This window comes from Colias philodice, chromosome 1 (assembly GCF_061535455.1).
Source record: "Colias philodice isolate Cphi_HAF_F1 chromosome 1, ilColPhil1 Martin Lab GWU primary, whole genome shotgun sequence".
NCBI classification, from domain to species: Eukaryota; Metazoa; Arthropoda; class Insecta; order Lepidoptera; family Pieridae; genus Colias; species Colias philodice.
In genome coordinates, this window is record NC_143086.1 from 3657080 (window position 1) to 3684148 (window position 27069).

Here is a 27069-nt window from a genome sequence, read left to right on the forward strand (position 1 = left end):
CATCATATTTGACAAATGAAACTTTCAAAGATAATGTGAAATCTCTTGCCGCAATAAAACAAACAATAAAAATGGAGGGCAACAGTTAGCACGGTCATAAATTGGATTTGTCATTTCTTTTGTGTCAATCTTTACGCTCTTATTTGTACGGAACCTTTAGTGTTGCGAGTCCGACTCGCACTTGACTGATATTTTATTGGAGTAGTACATAATATAGAAAAGTTAATTTTAAAAATGTTAATGGAAAGATATCCTTAATGTGATTTTTTATCTTAAAAACCCACACAGCCTATCTAGAAACAATATTGACTTTGAAAATTATTATGTTAACTCGTATTTGAAAAGGTATTACTTACGTTATTTCTCTGATCGATTTTCTCTACGGACAAGTAGGTGAATAGCCTTTCTCCTGCCAGACCGTAACATTTTTTTAGTCACCTTCGTAAATCGAAGACAGGACCCCTCGGACACCAAGGAGCGGCTAGCGGTTTAACGCATCTGCCCCATAGCCCACAAGGGGACTTTATAGTTAGTTAATAATTTTTTTTTATTTTTTTTTACGTGACAACGTCTTATAATTCGATAGAGCCGGCTGCACGCACGAAAAAACATGACTCATGCGGCGTTACCTCGCTCTGAGGCGTTCCATGTAAGGCTTGAAGTGCAAGCAAGAGCGCGGAACGAGCGACAAAGAAGCACAATCGGACGTTGTCACGTTCAACTATCGTCAGTAAACCGACTTTACAGACAACCAATTTTTTTAATTAGAATTAACTAAATCTAAAATAGTTGATTACATACCAACAAACATACAATCTTACGCAAATGTATAATTTATGAAATATCTTATTTAAATATCACATTTCTATTGGTCCGAAAATTTTTAGAGCGACTTACAAAAGCACGATGCAATCAAGGAAGTTTCAGTTTAATTAAAATATACTTATAATTATAATATCTATGTGGCATTCGAAAAACGTAGATATTAATAAGATTTAATATAGAGAAATAATTAAATTAAAAATTACAGTAGTTTGTAAGTACTTAGGTGTGTTTGTAATACGTTTCAAAGTAATTCATTATTCTGTTTTTGGGTTAAACACAAATGAAACGAATATTTGCATATTATAGTACGTATAGATAATTGCACAGTGCACTGGTCTACATTACGCAATATTTTTTTAATACACTTGAATATTAAATCCTTGTAATATTCTTCATAATATGATATGTGTTTACATACGACTAGATTTAACTAAAAAAAATGTGTGGTTTTATGAAACCACGGTAAAAGTGAAACTGTTCGAACGGTTCCGAACACTGCTTTGTGTAGCGCATGTCGCGTGTATCGCGGCAGCCGACCGTCACGCGCTACACAGACCAAAAAGTTTGAGACGATGCGATGTAATAAAAGTTTCACTTTAAAAACTAAACAATATTTTTTATAACCGGTTCGATCAATGTAATTGATGTAAATGATATAAGTATTAAGTATCAATGTAAATGATATAAGTATTAAGTAGTTACATACAAAAAAAAATATAGAAAAAAATGTAGACAGATAATATTATATGCCTTGAAGATTTTTTCAATCTATAAAATATGTAGTTACTTACATAACTACGTACTTACTTTAAATTTAAACTAATTTCTACATTATTGATTTTAGACATACTTAACTAACTTCTGCGAAAGAATGTCGTTATGTACGAGTCTGTACGAGTATAGACGTATTTATTTTTCTGATATAAATGAAAAAGGAAACATTTGCACAAGCCCTTCCAAACTCCCGGACAAACACACCTACATTTAAAATAGGTTTCATTAAACGTGTTTAGTGTTGAAATACAACAAGCAATAGTTAATTACTCTACACGCAATTAAGATGGACATTGATGTAGTAATTGAAGGTCTATTCTCATGAATTACACAATATAAAAAAGTAAAAGTTGTCTTGTGTTAGTTACAGATTTGGTTATTAAAAAAATAAAAAAACCTTCTACGAATACAGAGCCCCTGTAGACCCTGTAGTGTAGTGTTATAGTTAGTAGTTTGTAAAGAACAAACAAGGAGTTTATAGAGTACCTATTAACGGTTATATTAAACTAAATACCTACCGCGTGTTCGTTGTGTTGAAAGAATTTTCGTACGGCCGGCAAACAATTTACACCTCTATCACTCAACGATTTTTTTTTAGATGTGTGTGATCATTCTGAAATCTAACATATAAAATATACATTCATGTAAGATTCATGTATTTACTGATACCTACACTGTGATATATTTATATGCCGAAGGAGGAACCAAACCCCTCCCTTAGATATCGGAGACAATTTCCTAGAGGTCTATTATGCGCTTGTTAGACTCGCTCTTACATACAATTTGTAGCAAAATAGCCGGAGTCGAAGAAATCGTCTTGAATTACCTCCTTACAATTCACATCTATTTTTAAAATAAGGGCGGCCGTGCACGGACCGCTTCAATCAGTTGACGTCGACCACTCGAGCTGTCCGTGTGAATTTACATAAAAATTATCTGGCATCTCAAGAATGTAAAAAAATATATCTTTAGCAGATCTAAACAAGTAATTATTATTAAAAAAACAAAATACCCGACTGCACACTAAAAAAAGAGTAAAAGCAGAATTAACATGTTCCCGTGGGAATTTTGAGAAAAAACGTATCCTATATTAATTACTCCCGTGATTGAAATGAATCTAATGATACCGCATACATATTTTTTTAAAGGGAAATTTAGAAAAAATATTATTATGTCTTTATCCCGTGGGACTTTTAGGATAAAATGTATCCTATGACACTCCCGTAATCAAGACAAATCTAACGATACCTCATACATCAAAACCCATCAAGCCGTTTAGGCTACAGGTGGTCACAAAGGAAAAGACATACATACATACTTACATACACTCGAAAAACATTACCCTCCTTCTTTGGCAGTCGGGTAAAAACGTGCTATATTGTTAAGCGTACTGAAAATTGGAATGTTTATAAAACATTGGAATAGGATATTTCACTCCATATTAATTATAACAACAATCAAAACAATCAAACAATCTTTACAATGATTTATTGATATCACATTACAATTTACATTAAAACTTAAACTAAACGCCGAAAAAGCGTGACATAAACTAAGAAGCTTTTATTTATAATTTAAAATAAATCCACTAACATACATTATAGGTAAACTTAATTAATTTGCACGTCGATCATGATTAACCCGAAAAAATAAGACGGTATACCATAATATCAAAACCTTCTTATTGTCACATTCAATAAGAGAGCATTAAATAAGTGACCTCAACCGAATTCTAAACAGAACCACAGTATAAAATATGTTTAATAATTATACTGAGACCGAAATTTGAGCCGTCTTGAAGTTGTGGGATCGTTTGATTTGTTGATTTCATTTTTTGGTAAAAAACATTATGGACGTAAAGAAACAACATACGTCTTTCACACGAGCATGTGGTACCTACAATCCAACATCAGTAGAAAATGATAACAATGTAGTGTTGCTCTTACATCTAGTTATCGAACTTGTTTTCATCAATTATTAAGCTAATCATCGATCTTAATTCTTCCATCGAAATAGAACTATCTAAATCAGCCGTTAACGAATGTCAATTTAGTTCTTAATAATAACATTATTAATTAACTATAATAAAAGCCCTGTTGTCCTTTAGCAAATCTTACAACGATTTGAGAATCTAAAATATTACTTTGATCACAATCCTAATTCTCAAATTGATTTTAAATTTAATTGTTTTTGTTAGTCAATAGAAATAGACATTTAGGTATAGTACTTAATTGACGGGGTAAATTCTCATCAAACAGGCAATATTATATTCCTATCTGCGTTCTGTAATTACCTACTAATACACATCAAACGATCCACGCAAGATTACTGACTTACAATATAAATGCTTAGAAGTCTCCTCACAACAATGAACACTAGTCGATCTCCAACTTCCTAAAGCTGCCTTCCACGGAAGCCATGCCGCTCTTTAAATTGTTCGTCGAGTTTCTGGAAGAAATGATTCCTCTGGTGCTCAATATCTCCATCTTATCCAGGTCCAGTAGCACTTGCCTTTTTTCCAGAAGCAACTTCTTCGTGTGGACTATCATGTCTTTCATGGGAATGTCACCTCCGAACTCCTTTGGTATGCAGGCCACGTCGACTTCTTTGTATATGCTTTTCACGTTTGAATGTAGCTAAAAAATAACTAGATGTTAACGGTCGAAAGCTTTGAGATATTAAAATTCAATTATAAAGGACTAAAAATCAATTTAATTTCTCGTCTCTGTTTAAGTTTGTATTTGAGAAAATTGCTTTTAAGGTTGGCGATTTTATATTTGTATCTACCCTGAAATTTATATGACTGAAAAACTATGTGCCGCTTGCCTCTTGGGACTGCGATAAAATAAAATTTCTCGCAAGCATTTCTTATTACTAATACCTAAACTTAGTAGTGGCTTATTCTTATAATTTCAAATATCGTGTCAAAATTGGTTCGTCGTCGAATCAAAAATTTATCGAAAAAAAAGTCAGATACAAAAAACTAATATTATGACACTACACACTTAAATTTAAAGTGTATAGAAAAAATAATTCAATCGGTACATAATAACACAAATTAATAAGCGATAATGCCACCAATAATTTGGTTAGTCCGAAAGCTATTACCACTAATAGCTTGATTGAGGCTATTGCTAATTACAAATTAATTTTGGAAAATTCAAAAGTGCACACCTCGACCTTGCCAAAGTATAATTGAATCTATAATTTATGTAACGGAAAACATTTAATTAGACAATCTATGTACACGCAATACCTTCCACGATCAATAATGCAATGCTAGTACAATAGGGATGAAATTGAGGGTGCGAAATAATTAGGTTTATTGCATATGCAACGTGTACGTCATTGGCCCTTGATTGTGTATCACGGAAAACAATCTTTTTATAAATGTTTATTTGTGGCTTAATCATGACAATGAATGAGACCGATCCTTTTTTATTTATTTAAAAAGATAAGACTACTTGAACAATAGACAAAATATATACCTACAAAACGTTACACGTTTTAATAAATATTTGAGTTTTCATTGCAGTAACTATAAAGGTCTTGATTAAATTATACTTACATGTAATCTGTTCCCGATTTTGGGAGATACTTTCGTGGCAGCAAAATCGATGATGTATTTGAGAGCAGCCGGGACGTTGAACAGTTGCAGTTCCTTGTGACGCATCGGGAGAGATTGCTGTAAGAAGAAGTTGTTGTTACTGAAGAAAAATATAGGAAAATAAGATCGTTTCCTAATAGCCTTGTGAAACTAAAGAAGTAAAGATCGAAAATGGCATCTATAAGATATCTTACCCTAACTTATATAAAATATTTTAAATGCAAATGTAACTCTATCTGTCTGTCTCTTCTTTACGCTTCAACTAGGTACTGAGCCGATTTTGGTGAGATGCATAGATACATCTGTTTGAAAAAAGGGTTTTTGCCGAGAAAAGCTACCTAGTTACCTACACTAAAATATATTGATGGGGCAAAATAAACTTGCTATACTGTTTTGATAAAGAAAATGTCGTACAAGAAACCGTAATTGGATCCATGTTCTTAGGCTAATCTATGAGCACAGAGCATTCACTGCTTCAACTTCATTATACTTGAATTTCCATTTGAAATAGCATGTAATTCTAGATTTCAAGTGAATGTCTATTCCAGAGCTCATAATTTAGCTTCATGATAACGTCCTTGTAGAGCGTCTTATTCTGATCACAAACTATAAAATTTTAAATGTTATTGTATTGTATTCTATGTTTCACTAAAAGCACTGGGTTTTTCTCATTTGGTTCATTTTAAAAATCCGTCGAGTAATATTTAAATAGACTAGTAACTACAATAGGTATATACAGTAAAATCATAAAACTATTAAAAATATAAATAATTCCTTTTCATAGTATATTAATTTCAATTTTAAAGCAGCATTAAACCCACTTTATAAAATATCACACCACTAATAAGCTTTTATTAATATTTCATCCATGATCCAGGTACTTAAGGATTATGCTTTATAAAGCGCTATTCAAAATAAATCACTAGCCTGCGATACTGCGACTACAACTCGACGACAATAAGTAGGTAAAAAATAACGCTGCAGTGGCAAATTTGTATGTGTTTGTGGCAAAAAAAATCACTTGGGGTCTCACGGAAAATTGAAGATATCAACTGCTTATAGTAATTTATTCTCATAATAAGTAAGTAGTAAATGCACGCGACATTCAATAGTTCATACGACTAGTCGTACCTACAGTCCTAGGACCGTATTCACATTGAAACCCGTCGCACACGACTAAAGTCGTTAGACGGTTAGACGATCGATTGTATATATGTCACGGCTAAAGGTAGGTGAGAACATAAACTTAAGATTAGCCGGCTAAACTTAGGTTTATTTTCGACGAGGTGTTAATGTTAGTTTGTTCTATTTTTAGCCGGCTAAACTTAAGTGTAACCGCAGTTCTAACCTAACCTAACCTAGCCACCAGCTTTCTGCCCTGAGTCGGGGTGGGTAGATTTGGTTACTATAATACATGTAAGGAACAGGGCGAGTGTTTTCTGGCACTGTGCGGGCCCCTCAAGCCCTCCACCGGCCCGGCGCTAACCAAATCTACCCACCCCGACATTTTTAGCCACGGGCCTGCGGTTACACTTAAGTTTAGCCGGCTAAAGATAGAACAAACTAACATTAACACCTCGTCGAAAATAAACCTAAGTTTAGCCGGCTAATCTTAAGTTTATGTTCTCACCTACCTTTAGCCGTAACATATACGTATGCATTATCATATTATGTGTAAATATCAAACAATTACGTCACTTTCGTATATTAAATTCAAGGATGAATAATCGAGACGCGGTAATTGGAGCCATTTTTTGTAATTAAGCAATAGTAAATTTAGCAAAACCGATTACACTGATTATCTGCATGCATCTAAAGGATTATGGAGGAAAAAGTTGTTTCCTGAATAAATCATAAGAGAACAGCAGTTATTTCGATTATAATTATATCTATACTAATCTATACTTAATATTATAAAGCTGAAGAGTGAGTTTTTTTTGTTTGTTTGTTTGTTTGAACGCGCTAATCTCAGGAACTACTGGTCCGATTTGAAAAATTCTTTCGGTGTTAGATTATTAGATAGCCCATTTATCGAGGAAGGCTATAGGCTATAATATATCATCACGCTAAGACCAACAGGAGTGGAGCCACGGAGGTGAAACCGCGGGGAGCAGCTAGTAAATAATAAGAGAAACCTATTATCACTAAATTTTAGTAACACATATGGAAATTCGCAAGCTTTTTCTACATATATACAGATTTTTATACACGGAATCCGTTTCCAAATATTAAAAATATTAAATATTCCAATAGAACATTCTCGACCCACCTCTCCCCATTTAAGGAGCCTCGCGAAGTCCACAGGGTTCCAAGACGTCACATGTGTCTTGGAGGAACCGCTTCCATCACCCACGTGCACGAAGCCCTGCACCTGGTCCGTGGAGTCTTCCATCAGGGTCTCGTAGACCACCAGGTGGGCGCGTACCATATCCCAACATGTGAACTTAGTAGCGTTGAATTTACCTGGAACAAATAAGAGCTTATAGCTTTCGGCTCGCGGCTCCGCCCATTTTATCTAAAACCTAATAAATTATACACTAAAATCTTTCTCTTGAATAACTCTAAAATAACTCGAATAAAATAACTGTATCAAAATCCATTGTCCTGTTTTAAATATCTAAGCATACATGCATACAGACGCGGGAAACGAATTTGCTTTTTACTATAGTGATGTTTGTGTTGTGATAACATACAGGTGTAACACTTAATGCCTAAATAAGAAACATTGCTAAACACTACAAAACTGAAAAAGTACCTAACTACCGCTTTTGTTTCAGTAATTTTTTTACGCAGGACTTTCTTCATTTACCTACTTTAAGAAGATTTTTACAAGCCTTTTTTGGCTTTGATTTTTAATTAATAAAGTTAAGGCAAATCGTCCATGTACTTATATACTTTATGAGTGTGATTCAATGGCTAAACTACCTGAAAGCATAATATGTTTGTTTTAACATGAATATTATATCAATTCAGAATGTTGAAGTACCATCATTATTACTAATCGTCCATGATATTTCCAGCATTGAAATTGTAATATGCATTTAATTGGTTGCGTATTACAATTATAATCATGCTCTCAGCTCTTATATATAGGATTAAAATGTATAGCTCTTGCCTCTTACAAAGGATTGTAATTTGTAATGTATAGGAGTGGTCATTGAAAATTTCAACTGCCAATTTCAACCTCTGAACTGACTGTAGTCTGTAAGGCGCTTATAGCATCCTAATGGACCTAATTTCGTAGTTAATTCCGCTAGATTTTAACAAGTTCATAATTAAAATAATTTCACTGTATTATTCATCAAACCTCATACAATATAATAATTAATAATATTCAAACATCCTATAATTACGAATACACAGGATAGGTACCTACAGACTGATTAGCCTTATAAAGAGAGCAGTATATTTTTTTAACTCTTTGCAATAAAGAGGATAGATAGATCTATGAACAAGTCAATATTCGTACAAATTTGAACAAGTCTAGTTTTATTGGTACAAAAATAACTTCGTTTCGATTAGAAAACCTCTAAAGTTCTTTGTATTTTTATTACGTTAAGAAAGGTCAGAATAACATGTCAATAAATCATAACAACGATTATCCTCCGTAATAGAAACCTGTTTGTTATAATCTTTACGAAATCTTGTGCGAAATTAAGTCCACTTATCCAGTATTTTTTATGATCATCATTGTTATTGCGTGTGATATGAATTACGAACAACTTCTTATAACGCATTACTAACGCATACGAAACAACAGGTCTTTAATGATGGTAAATACCCAAAATCCACTTATTGAGACCTACTTTACATTGTTATAATTAATTTTTTTTTGTCGAGACTTATTATTAGGCAGTCTATGTACAAACAGTATGTTATTCTATTACTATATACCCAACAAAAAAGCTTATTAACTAGGTAGGTACTTATAGCCTAAAAAAATGTTTTTGTGACACAACACACATCTTAAAAACATAAGTAAGTATAGTAAGCATATATACACAAAAACAGCTTCACATTGACCTTATAAACAAGCAAATGAGATATCACATGGTTATGATACAGCAATTTCGCACATTCATTACCGTATGATCTTACCTGAAGCGTTGGATTCGCTCATAATGTCAAAGTCATTACCTTCGCGTTGCAAGTTCACATCGCAAGAATCACATACAGTAAATAAACATCGCAAAGCATTAACACCATATTTTATCCAATTTATAATAATTATTGCATATAAATAAATTATCTAGAATAACGAGACACGTCTTGATGTTATCAAATACGTATCTAGTATCTACAATCGGTTCGTGATTTTATTATGTAGATTTTTAACGTTCCCAACGAGTAAATAAAATTAATAACACTGAAGATGACTTTGTATCAAGCCATTGTCTTTATTTTTGCAAATATAAAATAATTAACGTTAGACAGTTATGTACTGACCTTTTAATTATAAAATCAAACCAACACCAGGCTTAATACTGCTGCAATTACATATATCTAATTTGCATTATACAAACAGTAAAATTGCTCATATTATTAGCCAATTCCTTGTTGCTAGTTGTTATTTTACATCCATTGACCATTCACCATAAATAACTCCAAAAAGAAGCAACATGACGCTGCAGCGGTCACTACACACAGCAAACGAGTTTTACTTATAGATACGTCATCAACTTACTCATGTTATACACGATGACCCGGCGACCCTTGCTGTCACGAACTGGGGAAACGGCTATGTACCTTAAATGGAGAAATAATTTTGTAACGTCATACATAATATGATTGCATTATATAACGGCGCTGGGAGGTCAAGGCTCCGCGTGGGAGCTTTCGAATAACCAGTCCAATATACCTTAAAACTAAAGAATATAGATTGGGCAAGCGCCTTTCATAATACGGATGTCTGCTTTGGTAACCATGTTAGTGGGTTTAAAGAATTTTTCGCAAGATCGAGGCCAATATCAACTTTTGTAATTAGCGGGCCTATATCGCGTGTGCAGTGAAACTATAATAGGTTAGACTAAGTTTCTTCTTTTAAAGGATAACACAAAAAGTTTACCTACACTTAGTGTATTGCTGTAGGAACTCCAATAATCTTGTTTGTTTACTTTATATTGTAGAGAAAATGCATTATTCGCTTCATGGAGCGAGACTCGAGACGTAGTATGCATCAGCTATTAAAGATTCAGGCACATCAAGAGCAATACAGATAATATACTAGTAGAACTAATATAAATTTCACGGTACAGAAGTAAATGTATTTGCATTTCGTTGGTATACGCAATGCACTTAATATTTATGCAAAACATTTTCCTGGCCTATAATTTATATTGACTCGTTTATGCAAAGCATTGTTCTTGGCCTTAAAGAGAGGAAGTTATCGATATTATCATAAGTTTGAACATAGAGGACAAACGGAAGTTCGTTGTGGTTGAATAAGGGGACAAACCATGCGTAGGCTATAAATAAAAAAAATATGGTATTGGAAAACCCAAATAAGGCCTTTATATTATTATATATATCGAGAGCCTTGAAACTGTTCCTAATAAAACAGGGTTTAGATTAACATCAAAATAACAACAAGGTTAATCAAAGACAAGTGACAGGTCTGAATGTTTATATCGGTTACCAAAAATAATATAGGGTAACATAGAATTGTATATATTGAAATATAAAGCATGCAATATAAGCTTGATCCGTCGAGTTTGTCCTTTAGAAAATGCGACCCATTCAATTGATTGATTGTGATCGTTTAACAGCACTTACTACAATTGATTTTAAGTCATCATACATCAAGAATGAGATAAATAACCCCGACAATTCCCAACGTGTCCTAATGGCTGCATCACTAGTCACTACATGTATTTTAAATCATTGTCAAAGTGCTCTATCTATATTACACTTTCGTTTATACTTTGACGTAAGTGTTATCTCAATTATAACGATTATGCCTATACATTATAAATTCACAATGGATTATCAATTATTAGATTAACTTCCACTAAAATTAGTTGACTAGCCTTTATCCGGTTATATGAACGTTACCATAAATTGATTATGAGAAAACGGTGCAGCAAATAATTCCTGTTGTAAACATTCTGCTTTCGTAGAATCATTTCTCGTTAATATTCTCTTCAATAATTCGAGGAATATTTATATGAAAATTTATAAATGCGTACCCATCGCTGAGAATTTCCTTGAGATTCGCTTCTTCGCAGTCCAAGTTTGTCATACAATCGCTATAAAATTTTCTGAGGTTCAGATATTTAAGCAGCGTTTGTTGAGCCATCGGTATACTGAACTTCTTGTGTCGTAGAAAACGTAGTAAGAATGTGTCATCTGCAACAAAAACAATCATTAGCACTTTAAGGAATTGGAATGAACACTAGTAGGTACAATTTTGCAACAATGAGAAAGTTATTGAAGTGTGTTTCAGACCCTGTAAAGAGTGACATAAGAGGTGCGGTAAACAGAGCATTGTTTACGGTAGTATTTAGAATATTGTATTGAAGTTTCTCAATGTAGAGTGTCTAAATATGCAACGACTTTAACAAATTATTTGATACCCTGAGTAAACAGCGAGGAGAAACTTCATATACCAATCTAATCTACATTTTTTCTACTTCTATTTCTATCATGTTTTGCTAAGTTACCTTTGAGATCAGTACTTATTCCACAATATTGTTTTCTACGCTTAAAAATATTGTGGCATCAAGTGACGGTTCATTAGGCGGATCCACACTCACCGAACTGCATCGCGCAGCAATTGCTTTACGAGGCTGCTTGTTCTGTGCGGACCCTTTCCTTGATATCAACATGCATAGGAGTACACTGTACAAACGTACCTTGTCTAACGTTTTTGATGTCCGTGTTCTTCTGTATCCACTCTCGCATAATGTGCAACGCCTGTTCCCTGGTGGCCGGTGTCTCTCGCAACTCGACGGCTGCTGTGTTCCGCACTTTGCAAGATATGAGGTCGTCTTTCTCGCATTCGTTAGACGCCAGTGTTGTGCCCACTGTGAGCAGCATGCTTGCGGTCGTCATTTTGATCTGCAAGAGATGGTTCAGTTAGAAATTGTGGTACAAAGAGATGAGATATAAAGGAGTTGATAGGTTGCTTCGTGGCATTTAAGGGATCGTATAGCTTTAATCATGTAGTTCAAGAATAAAGATAGAGGATATTTTAGATCATTAATTGTCTTCTTTATAAAGGCATAAAAGAACTGTAAAGACATACAATAAGCTGCTACCTTTTATATTTATTAACTAACTACTAGGTAAAATTAATACGTATTAAAAATGGAAGATAGAGAACCCTTTATAGACTGCTCGTCTGTTGTTGTCTGTTCTATTAAAATAGGAAGGTATCGTACGACGATAGGATCTAATTAACTTTTAATTGTTTACAAGTCTCGCCTCCGTCTGCCCTCTTTGAGAAAATCTCATCTCTTTTAAATAATAGGTACTTATATGCAATAGCTATTGTAAAAATCTACATAATATACAAAACACTTATGATAAAATATTATATCTTTCTAATTTTATGTGCAGGCCACGGCCATATTATAGTTGCGGTTTCCTTTTCAAGTTTAAGCAAGAACAGGTTTATTAATCAAACACATGTTACCATTATATTGTAATATGTGATCGATGAATCACAATCTACTTAAAACCACATTAAAACGTTGCATTTTTAGCTGAGCCTAGGGTTATCAAAATAGAGAAAGTGTTTCAATTATTTATAGATATTTTACAGATTTTTATGGACAAAATGAAGATGAAGAATTTTCAGATACGAACTGTAGTGAAAATTCCTACAAAACGTTCGAAATACCTCACTAACACAAAAGTACACATCAACGATCCTCCAAAAGGTACTTCCAAGCAGATGCCTGCATAAGAGTATCATCGATGGGTATGATTATTTGAGTGAGCAGTTTTTAACGTTTTGTAGGGAGTTTCACTACTGTTTGTATCTGTTTACTGTGCAAGTAACGCCTAAGTACTAAAATGTTCCTTACTTGTACCTGTACGAAGAATCACGCAACGATTGAAGTTGAAGAGCCACGAACGATTTTACATTAATATTGCATACTGATAAAATATTTGCGGGGAGTGGAATGTGCCAGTTCAGAAATTTGTTTAATAAATTAAAACTTTAATACAAACACTCACTAAAAAGTAAACGTAAAAAACTTTCATAATGCTGTAATGCCTTAGATGCATTTAATTAAATAGCCCAAGGCAAATGCCAGTATTTTCCAAGGTAGACACCGAAATTCATGACTTCCTTTTTCATTACAAAATATTTCAGATTAGAATTCTAGGTTAGATTTATAAAAATCAAATTAATAAATGGATTTACTAAATATGCACAAATTATAACTGTGAAAGCGTATGAACTGTGTTTAAAGAAAACCACCAATACAAAATGTAATTATTTTATTCGATAATTCAAACAAAATGCTTATGCTTAGTAGAAACCTACCCGAATACATACATATTCAGGGGAGCAACAGAAAAAAATTGACAACCCTAAAGGTTATATCACAAAATGAAAGTCAACTGTCAAGCTATTTCAGGAACACATGCTGTTCAAGGTTTCTGTGCTGCGTAATACATATAGAAAAAAATTACTAAATCATTTGGCATTTACTTATATCAAAATTACAACAAAATTATAGCCATTTGTAAAATCTCATTTGCAATAACCAAGTAATAATATCTAGATAACTCGTTATTAGCACGTCAATATTTTATCACATCACGGCATCGTCATAACTGATCTTTGCAAAGTATATTTTATAGTTGTTAACTACATAATGTTTAAAACTCTTGAGAGGCTTAAAAAATATTTTAACACTTTTTGAATTTGAACCATAATTTCACTGCAATCAAATATATTTGCTGCGACATATAATCTTTTGACTATTATTTATTTGAACTTATTAATTAATAATTAATATTTTACAATATCGCTTTTTAAGTCAAAGTCTTTTTCTTAACATATTTTCCGATAACATTCTTCGGTATATATTTAGCAACATTTCCAAGTATCTTTACAATAGTATCGTCCCAAAACTCTGCTGGACCAAAGGCGCTTCTTTTCACTGCTAAAGTTGCAAATCCCAACATTACTTCAGAAGCACAACCTTCTAATTTACCAATGAGCGCAGAAGCTTCCTTATACGCCTTAACATGAATTCTTTCAATTTCACTCCTGTTAAAGGCACACAGTATTTGCCGAAGCGCTGTTAAGTCATAATAAGAATAATCCTCTATATCTTTGCCAGCAAATTCAGTCCGAACACCATCAGCTATAGCTGCAAGTTGCTCGTTATTTAACCCGTAATCGAGGCCAAAGTTTTGTATAACGTCAATATTTTCAAAAGTGATATTCGCATATTCCTCGGGCTGTATCGCCGGTGTTACCCAGTGGAGTATTGTAAGAATTCGGTCTGGAACATTCGCGACACCGCCGTAGTACGTTTTTATTGATTGCCACATGTAATCCGCTTCCGAAAATCGCAACTGTTCCTTACCAAGGTGAGCTAAACAGTTGATTATTTCTTTTGGTTGCATTAATTGCAATTCTGCTAAGGATGTGGTCTTTTTATCCGATGCAACCTCGAGAACTTCGTTGCACGTAAGACCTTCACTGTTATTTATTATAATAAGCATAATGAAAAATATATTTAAAGACGCTACTCGCATTGTCGGCTTGAACAGTGAATCAAGATTGAAGGGTAGGCAATTAGGCATACTAATCGTTTTTGTAAAGAAAATGGAATCCATTTCTTATTTACAGCTACGTATTGAACCGTACATACACAATGATGAAAATCGCATACATACTTAAAGGTTGCGTGACTGTACCCAAGGCGGTTCTGCATTTCGTTGTAAACAAAATTGGTATCATGATCTAATAAAAATTATAGTATTCATTCTTTCCATTTTATCTTTCAATCTCGTACCGTTATAAAAACGCAATTAACATTGCAATATGCTCAAAACAATGACCATTTTCAATAGCGTTTCATAACGTATTGAGAGCAAGACCTTATGTAAGAAGGTGCGTCGGCCGCTTGTTAGAGCAAATTAGGCCCATGATAGATAACGCATCTTTTGAAGCATTCGTTTCTGTTACTTTGTTTTGTTAAGGTCGTGTCCCATTTAACGTGTGAAATGTATAGGCACATTATACGGATTATAGACGATGAATGAAATGGCCGATTCATAGCTATTGTGATTTGTGACTAACGACTTCACGTTATCATTTATTGCATTGAATGAGCATTGACTTCTTGAATGATCTTGGTAATGATTCGTAGTAGGTATTATAAATAAATAAATCGTTTATTTCCAATAACATGGTATTTAAAGGTGTTACAATTCATTTAGTATTACAGCATGTTTAGCCGTCTTTGAACAGCATGCAAATTTAAATTATCTGTGGTAAATTTAAATTTTATTGTTTACAATTTATGGAGTGTAAAAAGTATACGATTTATCATATAAATTGTTACAAATCAAACGAGTTTATGCTATTTAATTTTAAAATATGATGTTCTGTATTAAGATCTAGTTCTGTATTAGGATTTTTATTTTCATAATGCACAATACTCGAATTCTTCCATTACATCAAAAAAGCGTGAAGCCACAATAAAGAAATGTTGAAACTATTGACAATCAATTTTCTTCGCTAATGGTTTTGGTAATAGTCCGGGATACATCGCCCATTTTTGCAAGTGATTACTATCAAGCTAATTTTTCGTGAGTAGCTTTATTTTGATGAGATGCCCAATAATTTCATGTACAAAACTCTCGATTGTGGTAGCTACCAGAGGAAACAAGGATAAAATATTTTGATTTGATGGTTCTCAAATATTAATTACTAACTGAATGTTTTTTTTTTGTTCAATCTCAAGATAATTATCTAAATTATTCGAAAAAATATTTGTCCTACAAAATCTATGGTTTGATCAAAGAGTCCCCCTTTCCAATGTGTATCGATAACGAAGTCATCATAAATGATTAGTAACCAGCTGATTTTTTTATTTTCACTTATTTAATACTTATATAATTCAACACACATATTGTCCTACAAATTGCGTAATAAATATTTGAGAACCGTCAAATCAAAAATTTTTATCCTTGTTACCTCTGTAAGCTACCACAATCGAGAGTTTCGTTCATGAAATTATTGGGCATCTCATCAAAATAAAGCTACTCACGAAAAATTAGCTTGATAGTAATCACTTGCAAAAATGGGCGATGTATCCCGGACTATAACACTTCTTTATAATAATAATTACATAATAGATTTTTATCAAAACAAGCCAAATGGCAGTAATGCTTTAAGCTTGTTGCTACAGAAATAATGCTACTTATTTAGTTATATAATTGATAGTTATTTAATCATCGTTCTGGAATTGGAATTATAGCTAGAATCAAGTTAATGTTCATACTGAAATCTCCAGTAGGTATATCTATACTAATATTATAAAGCTGAAGAGTTTGTTTGTTTGTTTGTTTGTTTGAACGCGCTAATCTCGGGAACTACTGGTCCGATTTAAAAAATTCTTTCGGTGTTAGATAGCCCATTTATCGAGGAAGGTTATATATCATCGCGCTACGACCAACAGGGGTGGAGCCACGGGGGTGAAACCGCGCGGAGCAGCTAGTTAGATATAAGCTTCTTGGCTAGAATAAGTATTTTTATTTGATTCTATAGATGAATAAAGAAGATTTCTACACGTGTAAAAGCTTTGAAATACTAGATAATAGCATTGTTGTAGTATACTTTTGGCCTAATAGTATTTGCTTGTAAAACATTATTTACCGTGTTTACATTATCAAGTGATATGACAATGTTTGCATACATACGCTAATTAATGAGCCGTTTACCTCCGTATAAAAATGCAGAGAACATTGTATTTATAAATTTATAAAGAATAGAAAAAATTCGATCACGAGGCGGGACTCGAACCCGCATCCTTCGCGCCATTCCGGGGCGGATGCCTAACCAACTCAGCCACTCGTGACCCGCCAGAGCAATCGAATTTATTCTATTCTTTCAGTTTTATGTGTCTGAAGGGACACACCGCGCGCCATCTATTGAATCATCTCAATAGATGGCGCGCGGTGTGTCCCTTCAGACACATAAAACTGAAAGAATAGAATAAATTCGATTGCTCTGGCGGGTCACGAGTGGCTGAGTTGGTTAGGCATCCGCCCCGGAATGGCGCGAAGGATGCGGGTTCGAGTCCCGCCTCGTGATCGAATTTTTTCTATTCTTTATAAATTTATATTTATAAAGCATTTGAATGCCATAAAAACCAAAAATATAATTTCAACAACAAAGGTCGTGTTCCATCGTTACAATATTGTATTCACTGAAAAGTGCTTCATATTGGTTGAAATGGTTGTTAATCATCTCAATAGATGGCGCGCGGTGTGTCCCTTCAGACACATAAAACTGAAAGAATAGAATAAATTCGATTGCTCTGGCGGGTCACGAGTGGCTGAGTTGGTTAGGCATCCGCCCCGGAATGGCGCGAAGGATGCGGGTTCGAGTCCCGCCTCGTGATCGAATTTTTTCTATTCTTTATAAATTTATATTTATAAAGCATTTGAATGCCATAAAAACCAAAAATATAATTTCAACAACAAAGGTCGTGTTCCATCGTTACAATATTGTATTCACTGAAAAGTGCTTCATATTGGTTGAAATGGTTGTTAATCATCTCAATAGATGGCGCGCGGTGTGTCCCTTCAGACACATAAAACTGAAAGAATAGAATAAATTCGATTGCTCTGGCGGGTCACGAGTGGCTGAGTTGGTTAGGCATCCGCCCCGGAATGGCGCGAAGGATGCGGGTTCGAGTCCCGCCTCGTGATCGAATTTTTTCTATTCTTTATAAATTTATATTTATAAAGCATTTGAATGCCATAAAAACCAAAAATATAATTTCAACATTGTATTTATTTAAGAAACGCACACAATTTTGATAAACAGCAATAAGGAAGCTTTAAAGGTTTGTTAGAATGAGATAAGATTATTATCCTTGACTCTACCATAAGCTTATTATTTTTTTTGTATTCGCAACAAAGGATCCTATTTAGAATTTGCCTTAAGATTTCGCAACTTCCTCGAAGCCATCAATGAATATACACGGTAGTTATATGTGTTTGAGCCTTGCAGGAATACGTTTATTAAGAAAATAAGGGATATCTGATAAGGCCGTCTTTCATCTTATCATGGATGCATTAAAACTTGAATACATCGATGGATAGAGTATCAACCCTATATAGAGAAGGGGTTTATTGCTTTTTTGAATAAATAAAACTGCTTTGCTGATTTTGAAAATTCTTTCTCCACTATGAATGACATACCTAGGCTATTTTTTGTTTAGGTATCCCGTGTCAATTTGAGTGATGCTGGATAGATCAAAGCGCGTATTTTTCACAGCTTTTATTTTATTTTTGGATGTTATTTTTCTTTGTGGCACGGGCACGGGTATGCCGGCGTCAAAATAGGGTGGAACAACAAAGTAAAAAAAACGAAATAGTTTTCCATTATGACCATTTTAGTAATTCTAGCCAAAACCATGGTACACTATTATACTTACCTAATTCCATTAGAAACTTAGGTATCTTTTTGTTTATTTCTTTGGTCCTAACTAGATCTAATGATGTACGTCATTTGTATTTGCATGGATCACACTCATATGCAATAAACAACACATTTTAAATTTGTTATTTACTAAGAATATATACTCTAAGTCTAGGTAATTACATGATAGGTATTAATTGTAAAAATGCCTCTTTGAATGATGTTAATTACCACGTTTAAAGTTATAGCTTGGAAATTAATGGAAAAGGCAAAATAAGTTAATATAACTACAAGCTTTTCACCTGCGACTTCGCACGGGTAGACAAAGGAAATACCCAGGGGAATGAAATGTGTCCGCGATAAACAGTAGCTTTAGCCTAGCAATTTATATCATAATCATTCGTCGCGACACAAAAGAAACAAAAAAAGGCACTTTGTATTTATATCAGTAAAGATTTTTCATACATAAAAATCCAATTCGACTCGTAAGTTCGTAACTAAGGCTTGAATGATTCGATGCTTTTATTTATCAATACGCACGACTTTTTAGGATATTTTAACCGTTACTGTTTCACTACTTCGATCGATACGGACAGCTAGGTATTCCATTTTTGTCGAATACCTCTAATACAGTACATCCAAATAATACAATATCCTTTCAAAAAAGTTTTACATCGGTTCTACTGCTATATTTATACATACATAGGTATACCTCGTTAGTATGGAGGTACATGCATTGGATTCTTTAAAGAAAAATAGCAATAATCAAGAAGATAATCGTCCGTATAAACGCAAACCATTCAAGTATCAACGATTAATGCAATTATGTACTTATTTTCCTTGAAATGTGTCTGTTTACTCACTATAGGTTTTTCCATTTCAACTCGTTATTAAACAAATGAAATGTGTGAATTAATATGTTATAAGCAATTGATTATAATATTATATTCTAGGAATTGTGGAGATGGTCGTTTGAATCTATAATTTGTCTATGACCAAATAGTAGAATTTTTTATGCCTATTTCCGATGTGACTAACCTCCCAAGGATTATAAGTAGATATTAATTCGATAGACTTTTAATTAACTGCCTAATTCATCATTAAATAGAAAATTTTACTTTCTATTTTGGACTTTTTAGTTTATAATTTACGTTTAAGGATTTAAGATTAGGGAAATGCGCTAATTTTCGATATTTTATGACACTAGCAAATTGTAACTGAATAAATGTACGACCATGTTCTAAGGTACCATAGATACAATTGGCCACTTAATTCTGAGTTAGTTACATAACTTATTCATTTTCGTTCACCAAAACACTATAGAATTACATCAAACTATTGTAGCGCATTTAATTCGCGGACAATGTTGCAGTCATTATACGTCTATTGCGTTACGTATTCACTAAATTGAGTAGCGATCTCACCAAATTACGACCTGTTGGTAAAAGTAGGACATAATGTCACATGAAGTGGATTTTTTGTTAATAAATGTAATAGTAAATAGAAACTTTGTGCAGCGGCTTGTGCAGGTGAGGCAAGAGGTTTTGGTGAATAGTTTTATAGTTCTACTCTGAACCGAATCACGTTGTTTTGCAATATGACTTTGGGGTTCTAGTTAAGCGACATATTCTCCGTTATACAAAACAGATACTACCAAATACACAGAAAAACATAAAAATTTGACAAGCCGTTTCAGGAGAGTTTGATTACAGATTCACGAAAATTTGTAATTCTTATATTGTCCGTCATAAGCATATACAGGCTGTCCCAAAAAGTATGGATATATGGATAGCTGGGAGTAGAGGGTCTAGCGGGCTATACGAATCACCCCCAGCCCCCCATTATGTTATGCGATTTTTCGTATTTTCGGAGTTTTGACGTTTTTTTTTTCAATTTTCAACTATCGTCGAGTACAGCAGCAGACATCTCATAAAGCAGGTAGACATCTAATATCAACGCATCTATAGCTACAGCGTGTTCAAAGGGGCAGGGGTTCGATCGGAGTTAATAATATTCCGAAGCCAATCGACAATTTGACCGTACTGAAATTGAACAGTCAAAACAAGAACCACAAGCTTTGACATTTCCTACTGTTGTTTAGACGTCAGACCACGGTCTATTAACTATTCTGTGCCACAAGGAAGATAACACGCAACCACACTTACACTAGGTATATACGGATATACCTAAAGTTTATCTTATATGTAGATGAAGAAGTAAACATATCAATTACTATTTATACCACAAGAATACACAGCAAAATGTACGGTATGTAAGTATGTCCCACTTAACGTGAGCAATGAATAATTCAAAATTATGATCAATTAGGTCGAAGCCAATGTAATTCTTAAACTAATTGGTATCAGTTTATCATATTATTTTACAATAATGATATTGTTTTTAGAACTTAAATTGACCTCGCAATTGTATGAACATATCGTGCGAACATTTTTTAAATGCTTTATTTGAATACAACCTAGACGTGTAGGTTATGGTTACATAATTTTGACTACATGCACCCTTTATCAGGCAATGTCAGGTTTAATATTATATTCTAAGTATGATATATGTATTATGCAGAATGATATGTTATTTTATTTTTAAACATAAACCCGCAAAACAAACGTATGTTATTTATATTTTATAGTTAGTTTGCCTACTTACATCCTATAGGTACTTTGAGAACTCGAGTATGTATAAACATATTTTAATGATTTATTATTTTAGTTCCATTGACAAAAAAAGAAACTCATGGAAAATTACTACATAAATAGTCATGGTGTTATAAAAAAACGTAAGTTTACGGATTACAAGTAATAGTAGAAAAACTTGAATTTGAAAATTACGGAACTTTCTGAAAAAAATACGATTATATTTTATCGTAGCATGGAGTCTTGTTATAAAATCAGATCCATATTAGGTATATTAAACATCGTTATTAATAAGAACACTAATTCATCGATGCTTATTAGTTATTATTATTATACTAATCTATACTAATATTATAAAGCTGAAGAGTTTGTTTGTTTGTTTGTTTGAACGCGCTAATCTCGGGAACTACTGGTCCGATTTAAAAAATTCTTTCGGTGTTAGATAGCTCATTTATCGAGGAAAGCTATAGGCTATATACCATCACGCTACGACCAACAGGAGAGGAGCCACGGGGGTGAAACCGCGCGGAGCGGCTAGTACAATATATTTGAATACAAAGTCTAAATACTCAGGGGCAAAGTTTATTACAATTGCATGTTTTAAATATATTTTAAATATTATTAATAGGATACTGATTAATTTGATTCTAAGAAATTACGTTTACCAAAAAATACACTCGGTTTTTGTAAAGCTTTTTAGTTTATACAAAAACAAAATACCGACGTCAACTACATAGGTTATTTTAATTTATTTTATTAAATCATTTATCATTATTTCTTTTATATATTGACAAATGACAAAATAAGATATTCATATTTTCAGATGTGCATTGTCACAGTGCATTGTCATCATCAAAATAAAATATTATGTACACCTCCACCTTTTTTTCTGAAGTGTCAAACAGTTCTATGTAGTGTGTATGTAGGTACGTCTTCATAAAAACAAATAAAAAGTAACGATCGTTGGTCGTTGGTATTCCTAACAAAATATATCGTTTCCGATTCGCAAATGTTTTATCTCAAATGTTTGAAGAATTTCCAGTTTTTGCTGTCATACAGAGAGATGTAATTTTCATCTGGGAAATCGAATCTTTTTTTCAGAAATATAACTCACTGATTTTTTTGATAGGTCGTGATAAAATGAAATTTGTTAAAATAAAAATCTCTCTCAAGCTCAAAGATAGCCTAAAGAATAGTTATTTTTGTTGTTGTTTAATTGATTTATAGTATCTATATATTAATAGATAATAAATCTTAAAATGTACAGCCACTATTTGCATCAAAATATCGTTAGATGTAATTCGGAGTATTAAACAATGCTTTGAAACCGACATTATAGATGGATAGACATTAAATGGCAACCTTACCAATTATAGTTAGGTTTCTGACAACTGATCCCTTTATTTTTAATCTAAATAGGTAGTAAAAACTATAAAAACTATTAAACTATTTACAAAATTATTATTATTTCCTCAGTTTTATAGCAAGGTAAGTACCACATTTACTGTACCTAATGTCAACTACATTATGACATAGCTAGAACGATATCCGGGCTGTGCCTAACATCATGGTCTGAAACTCGAAACTAAACTAAACACGAACACACTGAACACACAAAGGTGTTATATATAACAAAATTTACTCACGAAAATTGGATGTCACGCGCAAAATAAAGCACATTGGAAACAAGCTGGATTACACCTCAACCCTTGTTTAAATGGGTTTTCACTAGACTGTTGTTTTATAACTTATAAGTTTAGTTAGCGTGTTGTTATATACTGATTAATTTAGTTTTTTTTTTGTAATCATATGATAGCATGTACAACTGGGTATTGTTTAGTGAGAAATCAAGGCTTTTTTGTATCTTTTTTTATAAACAAAAAAGAATTGAATCATTGTTCATTATTAGTAAGCTAAAGCTTCATCATACTGATTGCAGCAAGCTGATTTTTTTTTAACACAGACGGAAAATAATTAAGCTGCTCGTCGAAGTGAGATAAGTATGAACATGCTTTTTATAATGTACTTATCAAAGATGAATACTTACCTACATTTATTTAATAAATATAGAGATTCATAATATGAAAAAAATTCATAATACAGCCAACTACCTACTATATAAACATTAATCAGGGTTTTTCCAATCAAATCAATATCCGGCCGTATCATCTATCTAGTATCTACGCTGTTGGCAAAAGTTTTTCTCAAGGAAATCGTCATCGCAAAAAAACGTAAAGGATTAATCTTCTTTAACAATAAATATAAAACAGTAAAAAACATAAGACCAACGAACGACGCAAGCGAACCCAAACATATAAAGATGATATTGGTTCGTATAAATTATGTATTTGACGATGCAAAAAATATCTATGGAAATTACGTATTTTAGTTTATACGAACGCAGATTGTAGCATTTTGTTTAGTTTATTTTTTGTGCCTTATTATTAATGACGTAAATAATACAATCTCAAATATTGTGCGGGTTAAATTTTAACAGAATAATAATAAAATTTACTGAAATGATTTGACAAAATTACATACGTCACTATTTTTTTTTGTCAACTTCGGAATATAAACTACAGAATCATAAGAGAATACGCGACAGTTAAAAGCACATACAATCAGATTATAATGGCTCCTGAGACACAGTTTTAAACTAGTTCGGGAGCCGAAGGATTCATTTTTTTGACCTGTGTAATTATGTCAATAAAGAATTTTATTATTTATTATTATTATAATGCTACAGTAACTTTCCATAGCCATCCATATTTTGTTGATTTACTTTAGTTTCATTTTTCAAGCAAATGTTTCGTACCTACACTTATGTCGGAAGCAACATATAAATCAACGGTCCTTCAATCCGTTATAACATTGCACTATTTCATAATAAACAAATACCTATGTGAGATCATTTGTCAACATTTGACAGTTATGCGAGTCGACGAAGCGTAGGGGCATCGCCCGCGTGATCCGTGAATTTACTACAAGACAAGTTAAGTAAGAAGTGTGCAATATAACAGTTATTGAGTAACGTAGCTATAGAAAATGTCCTAGTAATGACAACATTGAAACAATAATTGAGATATTGACATTGAAATCTCTTTGTGATACACCGATGTTAAGGCGCTAGCGCTACATTTGGCGAAGCTATTGAGCTTTCGAGAAATCTTGTGTGCATCACAGTTATTTTAATTGAAATCCGTAACATAATAAATATGAGTTCTCAAACGACAAAACATCAAAAAAAAAACAAAAAAAATAAGATTGTTAACCTCTGAATTACGACATGCGTTATAATTTACAGAAAAATAGGTGTAATTTATAACATCGAATGCAAACATTGACGATCATCGATTCCGTGACGTCAGTTGATATAATCTATATACTAATATTATAAAGCTGAAGAGTTTGTTTGTTTGTTTGAACGCGCTAATCTCGGGAACTACTGGTCCGATTAGAAAAATTATTTCGCTGTTAGATAGCCCATTTATCGAGGAAGGCTATAGGCTATATTATATCATCACGCTAAGACCAACAGGAGCGGAGAAATGCGGGTGAAACTGCGGGGAACAAATAGTAATTAATAAATAGGTATGAAAAGAATGTAAGCACCGTAACCTAATAAGTTATGAAAATACATACCGGGCCGGCAATCTGGGCCATTTGAAACCAATGCCAAACGCAATCGACTTATCGTTATAACAATTAAGAAATCTTTAAAACAGTCGTTACTGAAACACATAATCTTTTGTTTTATAAACAAGAGATTCATTATCATATTGTGGAATAATACCCGAAATGAACACGGTCCTTTGGTATTTTCTAGATTCATATTTTTTGTTACATAGAGACGCCAGCGCAGACGCGGAATATTCCAGCTTAAACAAAGCCATGATTTTCTACGTTAAATTTGAAAATAATATTACCGTTTGGTTAAAGTTTTAAACTAAGGTCAATGAGCAATGCATTCATTTGACACATCGATTTTGACTTTTTTTATTCATCAACTGAGGCACGTTAAGCGCATTCAGAAAATAATTAAAGTACCTACCTATTTCAATGATCTGGATCCCGTTTTGGAAAAGCATTATTTAATTGATCAGAAAAGAGGGTCTTAGCGTAGGTAATTGATTAAGCTTTCATATTTATTCAAATTTAAACAGATGCGCTTGTTGAATCGTGTACATAGTACATACCTACGTCTAAATGTAAATTGTTTTTTTTATAACATATATACATATTTGTGGTGTGCTTAAACTGATCCTAGGTAAAACAAGAAATAGTATCCCATTAAAATATAATGTGGTTATTTTAGTAAGATATAAATATTTTTACTGTAATGCACAAGTTGTGTGGGTTCTTTAAATAAATGATGTAAAAATCTAACATAATACAATCCAAAACTTATGATGACATCCAACTTTTGTGGACATTTGTAATGTAGGACAACAGAGTCACGATTTATAAAATGATTGCTAAGTTTTATATTTATTAATATTTAATAAAAATGTATTTAGAACTTTGGGTATTTGAATATTCTGAATATAATATTAAAATTTGAATATGTACCTAAATACCTACTTAGTTCCATAAATTGCTTCTTAAACGTCCATCGTAGGTAATATATAAAATAACAAGGACATGAAATAACCGATTTTTTCATATAATTTAATAAAACTTTAGGAAAAAAAATACTATTTCTTTTTATTTTATTATCTAAGTATACTTATCCAGAAAAATAATTTCAAAAAGTACGCAGTAAGATTAAATTTCTGAGCCGTTATTTATCTTTCGCAACACATAAAAACAAAAACAGCAGTAATAAAAAACAAAAACCCCCTTGCAATAAAAACAAAACGCAAGCACAAAATAAAAATCACCAATTTTAAATTAAAAAAACACAAACTGTATAAAATGAAATCGTGGAAACAAAAAAAAACACTCACAGAAAAAAATGCGTGCTATCCTGAAATTGGCGCGAAAACCAGCTCACTCGGCGACGCACAAGCTAATAATGTTATGCCAAGAACTGCGCTCTCTGCGTCTATCCTCCTACAGCCTTTTCGATAATATTATATCGAGTGAAGCAAGAAAAAAATATAAGTAATATGTATTATGTTAACACACGTGTTTTATACTATAAATAATGACCGAAACACCTTGACGTTCGGGTTCCTATCGTTTTGGCTAGTTTAGCCACATCTTAGAAAAAATACGCAATTGGAAGAATTCATATATTTAAATAATTCACTATTATTGATTAGTATTTTATGGATATTAATGTGATTAAATATTTTTCCTAGAACATTAATTTAATAAAAAGTCTTCATCACAGAAGATATTACATATGATATTTGCAATTTGCATTCGATTTACGCAGAAGGAACATTAAATTTGTGCATGCACAGCATCATGCATAGGTAAAATTTAATACGACTGTTTTCAAATTATATCAATTAAGTGCGAAATGCCTAAATAAATTACTAAAAGCTTAAATAGATAAATTAATTAACGCACAATCATTATCTATTAATAACTCAATTTAAGTAGAAGAGTTTTCAGGATAAATCTATCTATCTTCTATATCTTTG

At 32.7% G+C, this 27069-nt stretch overlaps 2 protein-coding genes across 2 annotated transcripts; both read right to left on the reverse strand.

Annotated features, from left to right (window-relative positions):
• Positions 1 to 3070: 3070 nt before the first annotated feature.
• On the reverse strand, positions 3071 to 26549 carry Cralbp (Cellular retinaldehyde binding protein). The gene is made up of 7 exons (XM_089699518.1): positions 26425 to 26549; positions 12058 to 12262; positions 11392 to 11551; positions 9891 to 9952; positions 7476 to 7669; positions 5168 to 5284; positions 3071 to 4235 (listed from the first exon to the last, which is right to left on the reverse strand). The coding sequence occupies exons 2-7, from the start codon at positions 12254 to 12256 to the stop codon at positions 3975 to 3977; spliced, it is 993 nt and encodes a 330-aa protein (XP_089555644.1). The 5' UTR covers positions 12257 to 12262; positions 26425 to 26549; the 3' UTR covers positions 3071 to 3974.
• On the reverse strand, positions 14195 to 14893 carry LOC149491067 (uncharacterized). Its single transcript, XM_089700093.1, has one exon. It carries the CDS (start codon positions 14891 to 14893, stop codon positions 14195 to 14197), a length of 699 nt encoding a protein of 232 aa, XP_089556219.1.
• Positions 26550 to 27069: the final 520 nt, after the last annotated feature.